The 23803-nt window shown below is 36.1% G+C and overlaps 1 protein-coding gene across 1 annotated transcript in view; it reads right to left on the reverse strand.

The window, feature by feature from the left end:
- Window positions 1-23803, reverse strand: part of KIF6 (kinesin family member 6) — a 147798-nt gene that overhangs the window by 3056 nt on the left and 120939 nt on the right. The window contains 4 exon segments of the mRNA XM_079329326.1: window positions 1850-1939; window positions 8700-8788; window positions 10251-10386; window positions 11348-11429. Of these exon segments, the coding sequence (XP_079185452.1) occupies window positions 1850-1939; window positions 8700-8788; window positions 10251-10386; window positions 11348-11429 (397 nt within the window).

Genomic DNA, 23803 nt, shown 5'->3' on the forward strand with positions numbered 1-23803 from the left:
ATTCTTTAGATGCATTGTTAGATATGGCACAGTTTAGCAGAGAATTCATCTCAGGACTTCTTAATGGTCTTATATAGATTCCAAAGATTAGCCACTATCCCTTTGTGTGGGAAGGCTACTTGCTTATCAGCTACAGACCTCTCACAAAGGGTTAAAAATATTGTAGTGCTGAGTCAAAGACTTAATTCGAAGTGGAAAAGCTTAATGTAGTGAGTTTGCCAAGGAAATTATGGATGTGACTATGCCATGTGTTTGCTTGCTTCAGGCTGATATACATCTGAACAGATCAATAGGATTTTTGCCTGCTGTGGGGGAATTAAGTTTTCATCTAGACACAGAAGTAAACAATCACGTGGCACTCAGGACATCTGGCAGATGAAATCCTTTGTGCTGCTGAGTCTCCAGTCCCAGTTGAACTCTTGTTATGCTGTTAAATCATTGACTTATGACTGCTTTTGACAGATCCTCTGGTGGTGTAAGATGATGTAATACAATGAAGTTGTTCTAATCAGCTGAGGGAGCGAAGAATTTCCACCTGCATCTTGAACCTTGTTTAAAGATTAAGCACTAATTGGGAGATTAGAAATACAGTGACAAAAATTGCAATACATGTGGAACTGAAAGCAAAAACTACTTTTTTACACATCCTATCTCTGTAATTATGGTTATTTTCACTGTTTCTTACTGACTGTAGCAGTAGATGGTTTGTGTGACTGACATATACAGCAATCTAATATCCTTGTCTTTGTGCTCCTAATTAAGTTCTCAGTTGCTGAATCAATGAACCAAAATGGAAAAACTAAGAAGAAATTACTCTGAATTTAAAACTCCTTTATTTTTTATGTAATTTACAAGGTGATCACAGAACACCAATAAGAGACTATCCTTGATGGATTTTCCTTTATTTAGCAACAATATAAAACATAAAATCCCACAGTATATTGAGAAGGCACTCTCTAAATTCCATTTTAGCTTCTATTTTTCTTCTGCTTTTCTTAAACCCAAGTGCAATTTAAAACATTTGGTTTTGGGGGATGAAATTTTCCATTATTTTCTTCTGCTCTAGAAATGGATTGTTTTGGAAAATGAAAGAAAAAACCCCTTGTGCTTTCTTCTTACTAATGCAGTAGGAAAAATAGTAACTTGACTATATTTTCCTAAGAGTTTTAATAGCCAGAACTGTTGAGCACAATAAGTATATAAATTCTGGAAGTAGAGTGACTTGGCATAATGTTTCAGTGGGAGAAAAGAATGTGGAAATAAACACACTAGAAAAAATAGAGGTTCAAAACCCTGTTAACCCGCTAAGCTAATTTTCACAAAGCAGTACCTCCTTTGAGAAAACAAGACACATAACCCTTGCCAAAACTGAAACTGTTGCCATTTTATTTTAATAGAATAATTTGTGGGAGGTGGATTAAAAATATTTTAAAGGCAAAATCACAACTATGAAAAAATTTTTGTCTAGTTCCTGCATTCTACAATTCTGCAATACATACATACTCTGATTTATCTTATTTTCAAATGTTTTTATTTATTCTTTCAGACTCCCTTTCTCTGAGAAGACTGGAAAGATAGAGTCATGAGTATTCATAAGCTTACAGAGAAAAAAACCTCAGGCCAAACACAAAACCACCTTTGTAATACTGATGATGCAGCAGATTGTTGTAAAGCTACGTGGAAGCCTGCAGCTGCTTTAGAAGTTGGAAGAAAATCTGCAATTTTCTAAAAATTTTTATTTCTGTATTTAAAGGAGACTGTTTTTAAACAGATTGATAGAGGATTGTGAAGACATTCAATTATTTTGTACTTTGCTTTTTCCTCTGAGCAGCCAAGGTATAGTTCTCACCTTGTTTTTAAAGTTGGGTTACCAGAAGTGATTGAATTGTTTTTCACAGCTGCATCTTCATAAGGGCTGTCTCTGCTGGTGTCTGAAAAACTGGAATGAGAAATGAAGAAATGAACGAAAATGAAGGAAATAAAGAAAAGAATATAGCCCTTTTGTAGGCAATATTAATACATACACTAACTACAAAGATTTTTCAAGATTTTTTCAAATCTATATAAAACACTTGTTTAGTGAAAGAAGGCTTTCAGTTTAATCCATATGATGATTGTGTTTATGTAAGGATTGTGGCTATGAAAGGGTGACAAATAACTTCATAAAAAATATACTTTTTGTACTTGCCTTCTAAGCCAGACTTGTAAAGCACTTTGATTATCCAACATACAGTTTGTAATGGTATATTTAGCTCCTAAATTGACTATTAGCCAAGTGAGGCCTCAGCTCATTTTCCATTCTTTCTTTAGTCAGGCAAAATTATTACCAAAATCAGTAAGAGACAGGATAAAAACTCAGTGAAGACTTTGGGATGGGGCTTGTTGATGATAGCCAAATATATTGCAAACAGCTGCTGTGCATTCCTGCCTCTGCAGATATCATTATCAAGGAAGCTCACTGTTAGGGAGGCAGTTTTCCACCACTGGATATCTAGAGCCTCTCTGCCTTTCCTGGGGGTCACATATACTGCCAGATCTGGTGCCAATCTTAGAGTGGAAAAAGTAAATTACTCAGGGTAAGGATTTTTCCAGTAGATGGCAGGATTGGCAAGTTCTTGCTTTTCTAACTCTGCAGTAGTTTGTTCATTGTTGGCTGATGAATTGATATTTCTGGCAGAGAACTTGAAAAGGGAAAGAAATTTATTACTAAAATTTTACTGTATTACACTGTGCCAGGTTCAGTTTTGTAGAAGATATTGTGCCCAGGAGTATAAGTCATTTTCAGTTGAACAGCTCCAGGTTTGCTGAATGATTCTCTTTAACTCCTCGAGTCCCATACCATTCACACCTGCCTAATTCAACTAAAGCAATATCTTATTTAATGTTAATAATATTCTGTACTTTATTGCACCTACATATTACAAGAGCTAGAAAGGATGTGTGATGTTATTACCTACTATGTGGTTTAACAGTATCTGGGAACCTCATATTGTCGTTCTGCTTTAGGATTTCCTGAACATTTTTTCCACTGATTTGGCAGTTCTTAAAAATGAAATGATTGAGTGTTTTAAATTCAGTTTTCTAAAAGGCCCCTGTGTATGTGCCCTGAGATACTGAGGCATCCAAGTCACATAACCATGGTTTAATAAATTGCTACACATCAACTGAAACATAGCAACCATCCCTGACTCTATTCTTAGCCTACAACAAATTTAAAGTAATGTGACTTAATGTATTTCTTTTTTCATTGCTTTCTTTTCATTGAAATAAGCGTCTTTGCTTTCTCTTTGCCACGCACAAAATATATAATTTTACAGATACTGTAAGTCAGCTGAAGTATTTCATTTTTAGTTGCAATAGTTTATATATTTGAACTACTTTTTTTCCATTGAAATTAAAAAAAAAAAAAAAAAGCACCACCCAAAATTGTTAAATTCCCGTTTGAAAGTGGATTTAGATTCAGACTGACTTAAAAAAAACCCCTATATAGTACAGTTGTGGCACGGTTTGGACTCTAGGGATGTCACTTTCAAGTACATTCCTGGACCCGAGGACAATATGGCAAAACTTGCCTTGGGATGCCCTGAGAGAATTTGGCATCCACGGAAAGCAATAGTCAAAAACCCTCTTTGACTGAATGACATGATGCACAGAATCAGGAAATTAACATTACTGTGCTTAGAGATAGACCCTAACATCCTATCCTGTGCCTTTGGGGTTACAAGCAGACATTTTTATTGGGGGATGGAAACTGTTCTCCTGCAAGTTAAGAAAATTTGTAAGGAAGCTTGTAACTACTTTTTTGAAATTACTAAAATTTTGCTTCCACGTAAGAGGTTAACAATTAGTTAACAATAATCTACCAAATGAGTCCCTCAGTTAGGCACAACTCAAATCCATCTTTTTTATATCCTAAAGATTTCTCTAATTCCTACGCTAGAGGGATGGTCTGTGTGGGGATAACTTGCACCCTTTATACTGAAGCTCCAATAATGGCATTGTAGGTTGAATGATAAGAGGACAAAAAAACATGTAATTTTGCTGTGCAGTGGTATGCTCAGATACAACTTGTTCCCAGCCTGTTCTTAGAAGTCAGGACATTTCTTATTCATCCCAGTGTTAGATGCTATTCTAGTAATGCAAAAAATTGAGAAATGTAATGCTCTATATTTAATGGAAAGTCATTATGCTATCATGGTGTGGTGGTAATGATACCCCTCTCTGTGTGAACAGCATGAAGGACTGGACATCTCAGGATGCTCCAGCAAAGCCAAACAAAACCATGCCTGACACACTTCAGTGTGATCAAAGTCTTCTTCAATCAAGAGGTTGATGCAGAGACTTCTAGAGGTGCTATTCAGCATTTCTGTAGTGTGCAAACAGGCATTCCTGGATTGCATTTTGGATTTGGTTGGATGTACAAGGTATGTAAGTCCTGTCTCTTTGTCTGTTGCCTAAGCTTTAAACTCTAACATTATTCAGCTTGTTTTGACAGTGTATAAGTCCCATTTTCATTCTGAATCTATCTGATTTGTCACTGAATTTAAGAAATCTCAAAGAATGTTTCCTGACAACATCAGTAAAATTCCTACTTTTTTTGGAGATTAAAGTTAGTCTGTCAACTTCATATGTCTATTTGTTTTTATAACCTAGTACTTGAATTTTCCCCCAGTGGATAACTTTAATTTTTGGGGGAGTTGAGGGGGAGAATCCTCTGTTGGGGGTGTATTTCTCAGTCAGGCATAGGGCAGTGGCCATAGGGATGTACACAGGCTGCAGCAGCATTTCCCTTGCTGAGGGAACCAAGGACCAGAGACAGCTGATGCATGGACTGATCAGCTCCATCAAGTGCACAGGGCAGAAGAGCTGCAGAGATTATGCATGTCATGGTGTGAGTGCTTAACTTGCCAGCTGAAAAATAATGGAAAATCAGATAGATTAAAATTGAGAGTGAAAGCTTGAAGGTGTGCAACTTCTGTAAAATTAAGAAAACCTCAGCTGCAGTTATCCAATCATCTGAGCTTTGGACATGAGAGGAACAGATGTTCAGTGTACAAACAGGAAAGATTCAAGCTGCTTAAAAGCTGAGCATTTTAGTAGCTAGCTACAAAATTAAATTTGGCCTAACTTGCAGATTCATAGATAAATGCTTCAGTTGTTACCAAAGAATGTGAAAATCTTTGAAATGCCACTAATTGATGATGTCATTCCAAGATTATGTTTTTTATAATTATGTAACACTGCAGAAAAGTGGCAGGAATAAAAAATAATTAGACAGAAAATGCTGAAAAATATGTAAACATTGGCTTTGTCTCATACAACATTAATATATGGAGTAAATGTTGCAATCCAGGACAATAATTGATAAAAAAACCTGATCCTCAAAGGCATCAGACAACATGGAGAGTTATTTAAAATTGTCTCCAAGGGAATTTAAAGTGCCAGGAAGGTTTTGAATAAGAAACAGAACAGCTGAGGAGTCTGAGGCCGAACATACTGTGGAGCTTGCTGGAACAGGACAAATGAGATGCAGTAAAAGGAAGTAAGTGAGGTTAAGGAAGATTTGACAGATAAAAAGGAAAGCATTCCTTTTGAGAGGAAGAAAAAAATTCCAAAATTTTTATAAGATTTGAATAACTATCTAACATTTATATGATTCAAAGATAATAAGAGGTCAACACTACTGAAACTAAATGTCCAGTGAGAGAAGCAATTTGAATAGACAAAGATCTGCTAAATTCCTTAAATGAAAGCCATTGTGGGAGAGACTGTATGAGGAACTACAAAAGGCTGTACTTGAATTCTGAATGTGTAGAGGGAGCACACATGGAGTGCTGAGCCCAACATGTAATTTCAGACTTCTTGCAGACTTGACAGGAATCCATTAAGAGACATAAACATATATACAGTATGAGCTACAGGTAGCACCACAACCTTTCAAACCTCACTGACTGAGGCAGAAATGGTCTATTCAACTCTTTTATTGACATAGACTAATTCCAACACTTTAACAATCCAGCCATTTGTTCAACTGAAAAAAGAGACATATTTGACCATTAATAAACTGCCTTTTAGGTGTGTATATCCTTCTAAGCTTCAAAAGGATTACCAGCCTCCCATCTCTGTTATTTTAGTTATAAATTAACTTAGTATAAAATACAATTTGAGCCTTCTCAAGGCTTAATTTTCTCTGGAAACATGACTAAGGTGTGTCAAACAATAACAATCCACACAAATCATGCACTAGAAGGTGATCAAAAGATTTTGTTCAAACATATATAAAGCTTAGGAATATGGCTGTGTCTTTTGCATGCTGAGTTGTATAATTTATTATTTCTAGCTTGAAGATTGCATTTACATCCATTCCCATTCAGGAGTTTGTCTGAATGGTTTTGCTGCATACTTACTCTGTCAACAGCAGTCTTAGAATTTAGCCTACCGAGTTTTTCATCTTACATCTATTGAACACACCTGTGAACTGAATTCCATCTTGGAAACAGGTTTTATTTTCACCAGATTAAATCAAACATAATTTATGTCAGTTTTTGTTTTGGTGGCTGGTTATTCTGCTGGGTGAAGATAGCAATATCATTCCAATCAAAGTGGTGGTGGAATTTTAGACAATTTAGAGAAAAATTTAGAGAAAAATAGTAATTTGTGTATCAAGACTATGTGAAAAAAGCACCTGTAGCCTGGACTAATTCTACACAATTATGGGAAGTGGTAAATAAATTTCCTGTGTCAACTTGGGCCAAGGAAATCCTTGGAAAATAAATATTCTGCTATTTTATTCTTTTAAAGTCTGTGAAATTTGAAAGCGTTACTCTAAAATGTTATTGACCGGGAAAAAGTCAATTTCAATGCACTATGGGATGTTAAGCCTGTAGCTCCTGCCTCAGAAAAAGCAGAAATAGTGTTTCTACTTCCATATACATGCCACTGGAAATGTACCTGAGTAAAATATGTTTAAACAGTCTTACATAAAATAAGATCAACTTTCTAGAACCATAGGAAGGAAAGAGTGATTGACTTTTAAAGATTATTGCAAGAATATTGTTAGAGATGGGAAAATAAAACTACATTCATCCCAACTCCTCTACAATTGTAGTTCCAGATGGTAAATATTCTGTGTCTGTGACATTTATGCAAGGATCATCCAGTCAGCCTCAGTCAATGTGCCCATTACTCAGACACAGAGAAACTGTTCACTCTAAAGAGCATCTGCTTTTTGCAGGAAATCATCTGGGGCAGTAGGACTCTGAAGTAAGCCTGGCAGCTGAAAGCAACCACACACCTTTCCCCATTCCAGTCAAAATGCTAGATGGATTTTTTTAGACTTGTACTCCAGTAATAAACATGAACAGTAAAAGGCATTTGATAGAAAAGCTTAAAAAAATAAAAAAACCAGTTATGCAATTTTGCTTCTGAGCTAGGATAGGGAAAGGAGGATTCACCCCTTTTCACCAATAAAAGGTATTGCTGTCCTGAGCAATGCATCAGCACACCAACCAAAATTTGTTTTTCCCAAGATCAGCAGGACAGAGAGGTTGTGCAAGAGGTGCATAGTTCAAAGGACAGTACCAAGTTAAAGAAAGTGACAGTCATGAATTGCTTGAGCTAATTTGGCTGAATTTGTGCTAAGCTAGACTAAAAATGCTCTCATGTTCTGTTCCATCAGCTTTCCTTTGGGACAAATAACCTTCAGCCTGAGACCAGAAATGAACAGCGCAGATTAGGCCTAAAAACCTGCCAACCATTTGCAAAGTGATTAATGCCTAAGTCTTGAGAGGACACAGAATAAGAACCAAAGCAAAGCAGAGAAGACTGGAGTTGGTTTTCATCAATTTGAGAGATCTGAAAATGTGTTCTTAGAAAACTTTAGAGGAATATGTCTATAGTTTTCTGTACTGATGATGGAACATTTACTACAGATACATGAAAGTGTAAAATAAAACAGAATCAGTTTTAACTTTAAAAAAAACAGTTACAGTTTTAAGAAAATTCAGTATTCATTATTTAATGGCATGCATATATGTATGTATATATATTATGTTTGCTGAAAATAGGAAACATCATTTATGCAGATTACTGTCATAAAAATGTAGGCACTGATCAAAGAAATGTTAGTTGTATAATGAGAAGGAGGAGAGAGGGGCAGAAAAAGAGAGCAAGAGAAAGGTGGGAGGGAAAGAGAAAGAGGGAGGGAGAAAGAAAGAAAAGAGAGAACACCTCCATTTATTGTCCTTGAATATGGAAACCTACACAGCCAGGTATGGGGTTTCTTGCACTCCACTTTCCTGATGGTTATGAATAACCTATTGCTGCAAATCTAAATCAGAGGTTTTGAAATGAAACAACAAATGAAACAACCAAGATGATTGCATTTTTCTCCTGTTGATGACACATCAGCATCTTACAATATCAAATATAATATCATTGTGGAATAATATGTTGCATAAATGTAGTACCATGACATTTTTCAGTAGAAAGTCCATCTAGGATATATATTAAATAATTAATCTTTTTAGGAACTTCCAAATAATGAATGATAAAATTTCATTTTTTACACAATCGTTTCTGTTGTAACTGAAAATACAGTGTTTCAGTGTGATATTTCCAAAGGCATTCTGGACAACTGCACTTATGCTAAAACTGCATTTTTCCTATGTAAGGAAGGAAGAGAATAATAAACAATTTACCTGTTAGGTGATAGATGCTGTGAGGATCTGATAAACTGTGGATAAACAGTGGCAGTATTTGGAGAGGCAACCATCTCTGGCTTTTCCTGCTGGGTTTAGATTGAAAAACAAAATTATGAGGATAGGATTTTTTAAAGCTCTTCATATGGGCCTATAAATTTCAACAATAACAAGATAAGCAATGGCTCATTCAGAAAACACGGAGTCTGAATCACACAGTATTTTCTCCACTTGCACAAACACTTCTGAACAAAGAGAAAAATATTTAGGATTGGTTCAGGTATTTTTAAGATCAAGTTGCAGGTTTTTAATATGTAACAGCATATGTTCACCAATTTCAGTTTCTTTGGGAGCACAGATGTATAGATAGGTCAAGATCTAAGAAATCAATCCCAATTATGTTTTCCAGTTTTCTAATCTTCTGATGAATCATGAGAGGTTGAATCCTGGAACTCTCCTGTTAAGTGACAGAGAAAAATGTTCTGCAGTGGATTCAAGACTATTACTTGCAATGCTTTGAAAAGCCTAAATATTTAGACAGGAGGGTGACTAAAACATCATCCCCTTTCCACTAATATGGTTAGGGATTTTAACCAGAAAAATACTTAGCAATGTTAAATTGCAGTTAAGCTACTTAGGTGCCACTGTATGGATAACCAAGCTCCCCATTTAAAGTTCTGTATTTTAGGCTGTTTTCTTAAAAATATGGCTTAAATTTATACTCATGAGAATGAACCAAAATATAGGCTAAAACTTCCTTTGTTTATAATAACTTTTCCTCAAAGAGTAAATAATCTCTTCAAGCTAATAATAAATGATAAGGGATGGACTGCATTCAGCATTCTTTTTCATGAGGCTGATGTAGGTTTCATGGCAGAGGTTTGTTGTGAGTTCCTGTGTCACTGCTTACAAGTCATTAAAAAAGTGTTAGAAGAGGAACACTAGAAAGCTAGGTTGTTTCAGTAGTTTTCAGACTGACTGTGCTATGAACTTCTAATACACTGGTTAAAATGACAGCTCTTGAGTACATTTTTACATAAGTCTGTGCTTAAACACTGCAGGACTTCAGCTAGAGAGTGAGGAAACTGTGCTAGGAGCTGCTGATCCTTTGGGTGCCTAGGGAAGCTGAAAGGTTACTGGAGTCTTTGCAAGCAAAGGAAGCTAAAAAGTAACTATATTTGCTGCAAAAAAACCTGATTAAATCATAGCTTTGCTTGCAGCAAAAAAAGATTATTATTTGCAATCTGATAATGTTCTTTCAGAGTTGTTGGGATGTTGGGCTCATTCTTCCTATTAATCAAGTTGTTTGGGAGAACATCAAAACAGAAAATAGAGCAGGAAAAACGGGTTTGTTTGACTTTTTTTTAGCTTCATAGAAGTATAATTCACATAACCTTTATCCAACTTACATTGGCATAAGCTCAGGTGAACCAGAACCTGAATTCCATCCTTCATACTCCTTTCCATCTAGTCAATTAACTACTTCTTAAAAAAATTACTGAAGAAGTTATATTTTCATGAAAATTGAAGAAATACAAAATTATTTCATACCTGGAATTTTTTTGCCTCTTCAGACCACCAGACTTCAAAGTCTTTTTGCAGCTTCATCTTCACTTTTTCTGTAAGAAGCTGCAGGTGCTCAATCTCTACCTTCAGCCCTTTGAAGCGACTGTACACTATTTTATAGCTAATATGAGAAGAAGAAAGAGTATTACAGATTTTCCAACATATATCTGAACAAAGGTTAATCCTACTTAGAACAGTTAGAGATTTAAACTACCAAAGAATGTATAATAATCAGAGATGCAGAGGACACAGATGGTAGAAGGAAACATCTCATATTTTATAAAAGCTTCACAGGAAGTAAGCACAAGAAATTTATTCCACAAATCTTTCATTTCATAAAGAAGTTAGTGAAATTCAGGTGGGATCAACATTGATTAAGAGTTGAAATACAGGTTCATTCAACTATGACAATTATTTATTTTGAATTCTCAACATAGCTAACCCTTAATAAATAACTGGTATCTTGGATTCTTGGTTCCCCTGTCAGATGAAAGCTTCATTACCCTCTTGGTTATAGATACTTGGAGATTTACCAGGGGTATGAAAGAGCCAGAAGTTTCCTCAGAGGTCATGAATGACATAAATGCTAACAAAATACTTCATACTGATATCCTTTTATCTACTTTTATTTATCCTCCTGGCTACAGTGACAATAGAGCAAGGATTGATTAACCAATGTGCTTTCTGCATATTATTTACACTTAGTGAATCCTGTATAACTTAAAGGTTTTTTTTAGGTCAGGAAAGGCAGGACTTTGTGAATCAATCCAAAAGGCTCAATACACATTTGGATTCAAACAAGTTGCAAACACTAATCCTCAGGGAGGACATTAGGCTGTTTTTATTTATTTTTAACCTTTAGCTCCAGCATAAATTTTCCTCTCTCATCTACTGTGGCATCTGACTGACAAACCAACTGCAAATACACAAATATAAAAACTATTAGTGAACCACAAAGCTGATATTTTTAAAATGTCAGAGAAAACCCTGAGGGCAGCTGTGTGTGCAGAATTGTAATTGGAATATACTATTAGTATAATTTATCTTCTGAAGGATGGAGAAATCTGAGGCAGAAGTAATACCTTTTTTTTTCTTCTTCAATTTGCATTCGGAGATTCTCTTCTGCTGGATCAAACATTAGTCCTTCAGAAGGATTTGAAACAGCTATAGGATAAATGATCAGATTTAAGCAATGACTATATAGTGTCCAAAGCAGCAGCTTCTAATTAGAATAAAAACTAGATTTTAAGAGATAGTTAAGAAAATGGGAGTCATTAACACCTTCTCTCTTTTGGAAATGCTTCTTCAAATTCCTTATTTAGGCCTTATTTAGTAGAGGACATAGTCAATAAGTAGTGATTTAAATAAAATTGCTTATAGTTGGGTTTTTCCATCATTAAAGACTGGAACATTAATTTTAGATATAATTAAATCAAGTTTATTGAGCATAATAAATTATTTATTTATTTTGAAAATACATTTTATATAGATATTATACACATTATTTATTTGAGCATAAAACTCTATCAAATTCATTCAAATTTTTGCAATGGTTTTGGCAAAAAAACAAGACCAAAAACCGTTGCAGAAAGAAGAGACAGCAGTAGGTCTTGAAAGAGAGATTAATTTTGGAAAGCAAAAAATTCAGATAATGAGTATAAATAAGGAAAATATCCTATGTGAGAAAATTTTCAAGGTAAAAGAGAACTAAGGTAATACTTTAAGAGTAGCCTAAGTTAGCCTAAGAAAGCAGCTTGTGACTTCCCTATCCTGTACCAGAGTTAGTTAACACGCAATACACAATGTTCTTATTCTGAGAGATGGTAAAACACTATTTCCATCATGGTTTATATATTCAGTGGTGAAAGGAAATGTAAAGTTACCTAATAATATTACAACAGTTTCTGTTTCTGACATGAATGAGAAGAGTTTTATGTTCCCAAGAAAACCTTTTTAACTCAAGAGAAATGGAAAAACCCAAAAGATTTGCTGTACAATACATGCAAGTTTCCACCCCAACTCTTATTTCTGCCAAGAAAATAAATTCTATGTCAGTCTGTCATGAGGCCTGAGGACAGCACCCTTTCTTCAAGGAGAGGAATTCTTTCTGGAACAAGAGGGCAGCAATGACCCCTTTCTGCCTGTCAGCACACTGAAATCATTAATCTTTTGTAGTAGCACCTTGTAGCTTAATTCAGATGAAGTTGAAAAGCATTTTATTTCATTACTTAGCTCAAGCGTGTTCATACAGACAGTCAAGGTGGACAAAGCCCACACACAAGCCTCATTTCATACATTGAAAGGCCCAGCTGCGTGTGATTACAAAGAAGAATAGGGTGAATACATTTGTGGTGGGGAGAGTATCATTAAAAGATAAAAATATAAACTGCTTGAAATGTGGAAGTGAGCCAACAAGACAGGAGGTGAAGGAGATGCTACGACTGTGACATTGCATAACAAGTCATACCTGAACATAACAGGTAGGAAAAAAGTTTTCATATTCATGCCAGAAACTTTAAGGAAAGGAGCAAACCTTTCCACAATTAAAAGGTATGAAGATTTTCTGATTTCTCACATTTCATCCCCAAGAGAAGGTATAATGTGGGAAAGCACAGAGATACATATGGGACCTGTGGGGAGACACTAATTGCTGAGCTCCTGAGGCTTCATGCTTTTCTGAACTTCATGAACACACAGCAGCCAGGCTTGAGGGAAATGTGCTCTTGTGGAACAAACTGAAATTATTTAGGGAGTTACTGGCTCTCAAATAAGCCATGCTCACAAACCATGTGAGAATTCTTATTATGTTTCCATGAATATTCCAGCCAGACCTAGTGTGAGCCAATTTCAGGTTAAAGGGGACTCTCCTGAGCACACTGAAGTGCACTTCTCCTATTTGCACAATCTGTGATCCTGCCTAAGTTCAGGAGGCAGCTGCTCTAGCCCCCTTTAAAGAAGGGAAATAATATAGGGTGGAAGAGAGTAACATATATTAAAATGCTAATGCTGTTTCTGAAGTGAGCACTTCCCTACATGAAAACATCACCAAATTCTGCTAGTTAATAAAGAGTGATACAAGCCAGAGTATAACTTCCCTTCCTTGGTTTTTTAGGACATCTAATACTTGGGAAAAATATTTTTATATTAGCTCTGAAAGGTCAACCAAACTTAGGCAAAATTTTGTCACTTGTATATAAAAACAGCAAAATAATGTGGTTTTTTTATCCTGTTGATTACATGTTGTAGAAAGGATTATTTGGTTGCATGTTACCTTCAGCATCCTCACCCACAAGTACAAGTCTGCCCATTATCACTAGCTGGTGATGAAAGGCAGAAGCACAGCGGCAGACAAGGTGAGCAGCAAGTCTTGTGAGTGGATAGAGATGAGTGTACTGCAAGTTGATGTGGCCCCAGAAGCAAAAATAGCATCAGATAAATGACTCAAAGTTACACATCCCTGTGCACATCACTGAGCTTGGGTCACAAAAGCGGAAGAGATCTGATCAGTGTCAGGTGAAGTCCACTAGTAAGTCAAGTCCAGGGCATGCCTGCCAGGGCACTGCTTTGCAAGTTCTCTGATGTCTTTCCCCAAGCTGCTGCAATGTCCATTTAAGTTTCTTGTCATGCCTGCTCATTGCAGCAATGTTTGTGAACTGAGTAACATTCTGCTCTAAAGACAACACCTTTGGAATATACCTACTCTAATATACACAAAGGATCATGGCTTTTTCCTGATGTTCCAAGCAAAAAGGCATCTAAGGTCTGGTGGATTATATTTCAACACTTATGTTTCCTGCCACTTCTGCCTTCTCCTCACTCCCTGTTGCTTCTATTCTCCCCTCTCTTTCTCTTTCCTGATGAATCCCTGCAGTGGCCTCTTACTGCCCCTGGGCTTCTGCTGCCTCACACTCCTCTCCTCTTACCAGTCCAGCAATTTCAGCTACAGCTGAAGAAAGGAAGCTAAGGCAGAGGTTACTACTCACTGTATCTCATATCTAGTGTTAGTATTCTTCAGTACATAGGCTCAGTCATTTCAAAATAAAGTTAGAGGGACACTGAATGTACTGTAAAATATAAGCACAATATTTACTTGCAAATTTAATTTAATTAAGAAAAAAATACTTTCCTTTGGCCACAGGTTTTATTTTCTCCAAAGAATTTCTTTTTATTGTATATATCTGCCTTCCCATGCAGAAAGAGAAACTATATATTAACCACACATATACAAAGTATATGTAGATTATAAAGCACTGAAAAATCATGACATCAGCTTTTGCCCTCATACATGAAAAAATCTGCAATACATTAAAAGATGTAGTAGAGATGCTACTGCTAAAATATTAACCATCAGATATAATTTCTGCACAGAATACCAAGTGATATCTGCTTTGTTCATTCGGGGTTGACTTTTAATTCATTGATTGACAGTTTGTCATATGAAACTCAGCTGCACAGTTTAGCTCTATGCTTTTAGTGCATCAGCTGAGATGATTTCATTCAGTTGGAGTGTAATACCACATGCACTTTTCATGCCCCAGTGACTTCTCCTGGGCAACAAATGCAGTTGCTGCAATTTAATCCTGGATAATGCAGCCCCATGTTTCAGGGGTGAGGGGAGGTATGACATGCATGTTTAGGAAAACATTGGCTCTGTGGATACTAGGGGTTTCTGTTGGCATCCAGTTCTGCACAATAGAACTATTTTGGCAGCAGTCAGCAATGTACTGATAAGGAGTATTAAGTTTCTTTACATTAACATAACTGCACATGGAGCTGAGTGACAAAAATTCTGAATCCTAAGTTGTGAAGTCTTTTTTAAGAATAGTGAGTCACAAGATGTAAAGAAGAGACTGACAGTGCTACACTGGGTAGGAAAAGAGCTATAGCAATTTTATGGTTACTTTTAGGCTAGCTGTATTTGCTTCATTGTCATATACAACCCATTTGGTGAAGTGAGCACAGGACACAAATGATACCAGCTGCCCACGGAGAGATGAAGGTGAACTCTGCATGAGTTGACAGTTCATATGATAAAATAAACATCAAAGGTTGTAATTTTTGGTGCTTTTCTTCCCATAAAGAAGACTGTAAGAGGCTTTTAAAGATATATATTTATTTTATTCTAATGGAAGGGCCAATTTTGGAGTACAGGAAGTAGTAAATTTTACAACACATTCCACATGATCAAATCCACAGTACCAGAGAGAAATTGTAGCACCTGCTAACTGGATCAGTATTTCAAAGCCATGTGGAAAGCATGGATGAAACACACTATTTCTAGAATGATACCAAGTATTATCACCATAGTTTACTGCAAACTGGCAACAACCTGAAATACTTTGACAGATTCTTGTCTACTGTCAGAAAATTTTGCAAGAAACTCTCTGTGACCCTGAACTTTATACTCTCTGGGGTGCTCATATATTTCTCAACCTGAGTGTATCCTGGAAGTCAAACTCTTAGAGATTTATTGTCTTGTGCCTCAAATAACATTGTGCCCTGCCCTCCAGTTGTACTTTTGCAGTCAAATATTTTCATTTTTTTCACTGGATACTCTTGTGTTTATCTGCTTAAATTTATAGTCACTTGAAGTAACCAAATTTAGAATTGACTTTAGTATCCCATTAATATATTTACTGTATTATTAATCAACTTTGCAGCATTTGGCAAACTCAAGCATTAGTGCTTTCAAACTGGAACATATGTTTCAAGTTGTTTTGTTGTTTGGTTTGTTTTTTGGTGTGTTTTTTTTTTTTTGAAAGAAATATCCATATATCATTATTCAGGATTATCTTACAAGTAATTCTCCATTTTTTCTTTATGTTTCCCCTGGGCCATGTCAGTCTACGTTTGTCACTGGTCACCACATGTGTGCCTTATACAAAAGCAAAGATGAGTAGTCATAATGTAACTCAGGAGGAGAAAAAAATATCCTAATATCTGGATGTGTTTTTATTGTGGGTTTTAGAGCAATTTACTTAACTCTAATGCAATAGGTTTTTAAAATATTCAGCCAGTTTGTCATAGAATACACTGAAATACTGTCCTATTTTCAGCATTTTATAAGTTAATGGATGTGCAGGGAATGTGCATTTTGTTGATTTGGATTATTATTTTAATCACTGAATTCAGTAAAAGGGTCCATTGGTATGCTGCTTTTTTTGAGGTGCTTGTTTGTTTGTTTGTTTGTTTTGTTGGGGTTTTTTTGTAACCTTGCATTGCTTATTGTTTTACTGGCTTAATACGGACTCAAACTAACTGACTTCCAATGTACACCTGGAAAAGAGAGTTATTTTTCCCATCTCAGTGAGCTGTTTTTCCTAAATACAGAGTCACACTTCAATTCAAATTCACTTTGAAACTAGTCATCTATACTTTTCTTCCTGAAAATACATGGTATAGAAAACAGAAGGCGTTGCCTTCATGCCAGCTGCACTTAAGCCATGAAAGCTTCTGAAACCATCATGGCTAAAAATTCTCTGTTGCTTTCCAAATATACAATTAAAATATACTGGGGAAAAACAGAAAAAAAAAGCAAAACAAAAACCAACAAAGCAGCTTCAAGTTTAATATGTTCCATACATGGCAGCTAATCTAGTGGAACAGTAACATAGCTGGGTCTTAGCCAGGAACCCCCTACTAACTCAGATCCTTGCCTACACTTAATAAATACTTTTTACCATTTGATTATATGTAATTCATCTTGCATTATTTATCTTGTTATAATATTAGGTAAAATCATACCTGATATGTTTGAATGATCTTTCTCTGCCTCCAAAAAGGGGTGTGATTTGCCATCCATAAGCTTTGAGATTTTTTAAACATTCATTTCTACAAAATCCAAGAGCTTTCATAGAAAAAACCCCTAAAATCTCTTTTCTAAGCTTTGTCAGGAGATTAGGAATACCCCAGCACCAATATCCAGACTGCAGTTCAATAAGTACCACAACTTTTTTAAAGTAATGCCTGTACAAGAGAAGGACTTGACTGAGAATAATATAGCTCAACTTTCCTAAGAATAAGACATCCCTAAGGGTGCTAAAGGTGCAGTTACATTGAGTGTCACAGATTACTGTGCATGAACAACATACACAGGCATGGGCAGCAAAGTCTGTGCTTGCAGATCACATTTAGGAATGCAATGCAACTGTGGGATTAATTCAATAGGCCAAGTGTTTTCTAAAAATAATGGGTGTTTTACCTGCATTCTGTAGAGAACTGTCTGTGGTTGTCAGTAGAAATGCTCGTGACAATGCACAGAAGCATTTATTCTGGGCTGTACACTGAATTTATAGCAATGTCATTTGAAAGAATATTAAGGAAAAATAAGCATACAGGCCTATTCTTAACTGCTTCTGCTTTAGTTGTGTATAGGTATAGATGGGCCATGAAACTGATGTGTAACTTCAAGTTAGACAATAAGTGAGGTTTTGATCTTGATTCAAGAAGTGAATGCTAACCAAACAAATGTATATGGCTGCACCTGTCTGAGAAATGTTGATCTTTCTACTACTTTCATCTGCAAGAGAGTGGAGAGTGCAAAGGAAAGATGTCATTATTGGTGAAATCAATATATTGTGAGCATGGGGTTACACTATAAATTATTTAGTTTAATTCTTGGCTCCAATAAGACAAAAGGTGTTGGGCTGAAGCTCCTCTCTCACTGATCTGATGTTTTTTTTCTATGCAAATAGCAGAGAGATGTGCTAAGACCCCACCACAGTTAAAAGCAGAATAAAGACAAAAATACTACAGAAAGTGTAGTTGGATTTCATGTCACCAGTATTGTCGTTCTTTAAGATTAATTTTGATGTTGTTCAGTGTTCTGGCACATGTATTAGAGTAGGGCCACGTTCAACTTGGGCAGTTGCAGGTACTAGATTATGGTTTTGGGACACCCTATCCCTGCTGGCCCCACTCATATCCCACATGGAGGGCCACTCTTTTGATGATTCTCCCATGCACACACCTCCTGGCTGCAGAACAGCTGAGCTGTCTGTGCTGTGCTACCAGCTCAAGAAGGTACAAGAAGGTACAGAGGTATTTAAAGAGCTCTCATAACTCAGTCCTTGCCTATGACCTGTGAAGGAAAGGACACTGGGCTGATGTTCTGGTAGCTGTTGGCTGAATTACACTGTACTGTATACTGAGAAGAGACAATCTTGACATATCCAGAAACAATTACAACTCAAACACAAGATTCTTATCTGGAGAAGTTATATCCAACCTCTGCACATTTGTGGGATATTATTAGCTACTTGTTCCAAGTAATTATTTATTTTGATGTCAAATAGGCAAATATTTTTCAGCAAAGAAGGAATGAATTAATTTCCTTTAGCTATTGCAGCAAAAAGTAAAACGGCAAAAGTTTTTACCAGAGCTCCAGGTTGTTCTGAAATGGTGGATATCACACTTGCCATGCTATTGTTCATTCATCCCTTGTGCTGTCTTTTACATAATCAGCTAGATAGAAATTTCTACTCTAGGTTTGGCCTTGAAAAAACTCAGAGAAATACAGATGTGAAAGGGCTCCATTTGTAGTTTACAGTTCACTAGATTACAGAATTTTTAATGGAGGAAACCTTGACTGAAACAGAACTAGTCAAGCGGCCCAACACACTCACTGGACATGGTCAGAAGAAAGAAGCACCTTAAAACCCTTATTATTCTTAGTTAAACTTTCTACCAGCTTTTTAGAGCCAAAAGAGAGAGAGGTACTCAAACACATGCTGAAGTTAAGCAAACAAGCTTAGGCCTAGAATCTGTAGTCTGTGTGGTTAGAACCAGATTTAATTTTTGTTCCCTCCACCTAAAGTCTTGGTTTAGAATCATAGAATCACTCCAGCTGGAAGAGACCATGGAAGCCTGTGTGGTTCAAGCTGGGTGAAAACTGAACCAGATTATTGTGAAAATAACCAGACATATTGTGAAAACTCCATGAACAGAGATCCTGCAGACTTCTTTAATGACTTTTTCAATGTGTAACTACCCTCACAGAATCTTAATATCTAAAGAGATCAAACTAGAAAATTGAAAGCTTCATCTCCAGATTCTGTCTTGTTAGACACCAGAAGGAGTTTCTAAATAATAATACAACTCTTACTGAACTTTTCATTCTTTCAGAAGAAATACTTACTACAAGAAAGCTTACAGGGACTACAAGCTGTTCCAACAACAGTGAAATGCCAAAGTCAATGTCAATAAAGCTGAGTACTGGGTAGTTGTTCTACAAGTTCATGACTCCTAATAAAAATATCACTTGATCCAAAAATGTCTTTGCTCTTTTCTGAGATCTCATAGCTGGATTTGAGTGGGTCACATGGGAAGCTTAATAGGAACATACAAGTAATCTCAGAATTTTCTCTGACAGTTCAGGAGGACATATTTGTAAAGACTTACAGTAAATATCAGTATTGCCTTTCTTGAAGACAAATTGAAAGAGAAGACTCATACCTGCCTCTAGAATTTAACAAAGGACACAGTAAATCCTGCTAAAAAGAGTAATAGAAAAAATACAGCAAAAAATAAAACTATAAAACACCCTAGAAGGACTGGAGCGAAACCTGTGGAAAGAAAGGTTTTTGTGAGATTGAGGCCTGAATGTACAGATATAAGAAGTGTCTTCTTATTAGAACATACTCCTACAGTTTTAAACTCAATTGCTATGTAATACTGTGAAAACCCCAAAACATATTACCTAAGAAGAAACCTCAAGTACTGTGGCAAGGGCATCATTGCAGCTTGTCTAGTGGCTGCTTTGAATCCATGTTTTTTTTGTCCCTGATTGTGATCATCTTTACAGAAGAACTTGGTAGGTACAAAAGCAAGCAAAAAAAAAACCCCTCCTAAGAGTTCATAGTTTCAGCCATAAACTGTGCTGACTTGAAGCATAAAACAGTGTACAAAACCAAGACAGTAAGTTTGTTAGAGTGTGTATCTTCATAGCTACCAAAGCATAAAGCCTAACAACTGGTAATGTCCAAACAACTATTTATATATGTTTTCAAAATTAATTGTTCCTAACTGTTGCAAGCGTTCGATTAAAAACTAATTTGGTAAATATTTCAAAAAGTACTTAATATGTTTCAATAATTGTACAAAGCAAAATCAAAAGCATCTGTATCTTTTGCAGAGTAAAACTCTTAAAAAAAGGCAAAGACGTACTGGTTTTGAATTTTATCCAGTTGTGCTATTGGTGTCTTTGTCACAGCAACAATGAAGAATAAATGTACCATTTATCAGCTTTTTGTCACTTAGAATTCCTATTTCCTTTGAAATAAACTAAAGAATCAAACTCATGCCTAAAGAAAAATGGCCTTGATGCCACTAGAGGTCACCCTAGGAATAAAAATCAGTGCACTGCATGCACAGGAACTTGTACAGAAACACCACTGCTGCTTGACCTTTCAAGCCCGAGTGTACAGAAGGACATAACACACAGAAACATTGTGAATAGCAAAATTGTGAATTGCTAAGAGAAATCTTTCCCTTATTCTGAGGCTATTGCAAATTGACTACACTGCTCTTTAGCATATTTTAGCTCTTGGGTGCCTTGCAGTACTGGGCACATTTTCCTTATCTCTTGCAAAAAAATGCAAAAAACAAGAAAACCGAAAAAACAAAAACCCAACCAAGAAAAAAACCCCAACCAACCAAAAAAACCAACCAACCAACCAAAAAAAAAAAAAAAACCAACCAAAAAAAAACCCCAACCCCCCCAACCCCCCCCCCCCAAAAAAAAAAAGCAAACAAAAGAACCCTCACTGAAATTATGGACTTCATATTATTTCTCTAAAGTACTTTATTTAGCCCATACATAAGATATCATTTTTCATCACCAAGAATGACGGTCTTAAAACAGGCCATCTATCATTCTCCATGGAGTGTGCTGGATTTGTGTGGGAAAACACAAACTGCCAGTTTCCTCAGCTTCTGTCATTTTGTGATTGAAAACATTTGTGTCTCTTAATTTCATGGCATTAGAACAGATCAAGACTCTTCTGCTTCATATGAAAAAAGTTAAATATCATCTCAGTTACAAGATGTAAAGCAGTGAAAGAAACGCAGCTCATTTTATTTAAATATGGATTTATTTAAAGAACAGATTAACTCTGATGCAAACCAGCAGTTTGGAAGTGCTATGTGCTTTCCATTCACACAGATCACAGCAGATGAGTTCAAGACAATCATAATTATTGGACTAATTTATGTTATATATGTCTGGAAGAGACTGCAATGGTTGTAGAGAAGACTGCCATACACTTTCTGAACATACCTTATATGCAGAGCAGGTACAAATCATGGTGGACCAGCATTTCTAGTGGCATGAGCTACATTGGAAGGGTTCAATGACAGGTTGGATGGAACTTTGAGCAACCTGATAGATGAACTGTCCCTCTCCATAGCTGGAGGATACTGGATGATCATTAAATCTCCTTTCCAACCCAAATCATCCTGTGATTCAGTGATCTGACACTCTGGGCAAGTGGGAGCCACAGTTTCCCTTTGCAACCCTTCTGATTTACAGAAATGGGTATTTGCATCCTGGTATCAGATACGTGGCAGTGGCAGCATCACAAGCATTGGAGGAATCATTGCTTGAAATCCTTTCCAAAGACTGGCTGGAATACTCCTGCAGGAGTGCCCTGAAGCATCCACTATACAGCCCTGTCTGTCCCTGCTGTACTCTGTGCTGATCATGTTCATTCACTTCCAGACAAGGAAAAGTGAGTAAGCAGAATAAAAGATGCCATAAAGAAACACACAGCAGGAATGAGAAAGGGCATAGGCTGATACTAACATCTTTACAACAGGCATCTAGCTTTGAAAATGTAAGAAAAGATGGTACAGATAACGGGAAGAAAGATAAGCAGAAATTTCCCTATGTTTGCTTAAAAGCAAATATGTGTTACAAACCCAAATATAAAAATAACATGCCAAAATCTTTGCTTGCAGGCATTTGCCACACTAAATCAAATGCTGGTATGCATTTCAGGGATTGAAACATATCTGTTGCTTCTGACTCACCTCATCATTTTATTTTTAATGAGAAATCATTTTTTCAAGGGAATTTTGCTTAAAAAGGAACTTGAGAACAGCTCTTTGAGTAACAACAGAAATACAGAATCTTATTTCTAAGAATTCAGGTTACAAAACCTGGAAAAATAAGTGTTTTTTTTTGTTTGGTTTGGTCACAGTTTTTAAATAAAATATTGATAAAACTGTTCTTTAATACTGAAATCTGTACAAGGGATGCTAATTCTTCACAAAGACCCACATTTGTCTTTTCATTTTCAAGCACCTTTAACAAAGACAACAGAGTTGGACAGTAATTTACTCCTAGCAAACCTCCTCAGAAGAAAAAAGATTTTGCCATTAGGCTCTGTATTTTACAGAAATACTGCTTTAAAGCATCATAAGATAATGCTTCACTAGAGTCAAATAAAGCACCAACTCTTTTTCTACACCACTGCAAACCCCAGGGAAAGCTTTTCTTTCCTTTCTTCCATCTTTTTCACCCAGAAGCATGTTTGTGACTTAGTGTTTTTGCTGTCAATACTTAAGCAGTGTGCACATTATTTCATTTTAAATATTCCTGAAGTGCAGTTAGGCATGCAAAAGGAACTTTAAATCCTGCCTAAAAAATGCAGTTAAGTGTGTTACTCTGAAAGATCTTCATAAAGATAACCAAAATATTTTATTTGCATAATAAGGTGTTTTTGCAGTTAATAAAGATGAGAGGCACACTGAGATGAATCCTCGCAAATTTACATAAAGTATTCAATGTTTCTGGTAGTGTACTGACAAACTTTGAGCATCCCTTGTCTCTGCTGATACCTCCCATCTATTTGTGTCCTTTTTTAACTCCCAGCATATGGTGTTTTAAAAGAAACAGCTAAGAGCAACGGGCTAAATAGTGGTGTTTTCCTTCAAAAAGAAATCCACATCTTAAGCACAGCCATAAGGGAGACAGATCTACACTCTTTAAAATCTGACTAGAATAGTCTCTTGAAGAGTTTTTACCATAAAATGCTTTAAGCTAAGGGGAAGGAAAAAAGGCAGCTGGAAGATGTTAACTTGGTTTCTAGTTGAAACAATGGTGTGTTTTATTTCATGTTGGGATTTCAACAGACCCTTATAATTAGACTTTTGACCACGCAGTTTTCATTTAAAAATATCTTGATGACATTCTAATCATCAAGAAGTTCCTGCAAGACTTGGCACCTGTTACTCTTTGAAAGAACATTCATTCAGAAAGGCAGGCAGGCAAATAATACTCCCCAGCGCATAGAACAAATAGTAAGTGAAAATATCCAGAGTATTTAAAATAATACTGTAAATACTGAAAAATACTCTGTGTGGTCCAAACTTAGTGAGAATAAGCAGACAGCAACACTCAAAACAAAAAGGCAAAACCAGATGGGTTGCCTGCCATGAGATGAAATACTAATAGAATATTCACTCTGTGAATGTATAGCTGGTAAAGTCACTGGTATGGCATTTCCCAAGGACATGTAAAGTTATACCTACCTATGTCA

This window comes from Erithacus rubecula (assembly GCF_903797595.1).
Source record: "Erithacus rubecula genome assembly, chromosome: 2".
Classification (NCBI taxonomy): Eukaryota; Metazoa; Chordata; class Aves; order Passeriformes; family Muscicapidae; genus Erithacus; species Erithacus rubecula.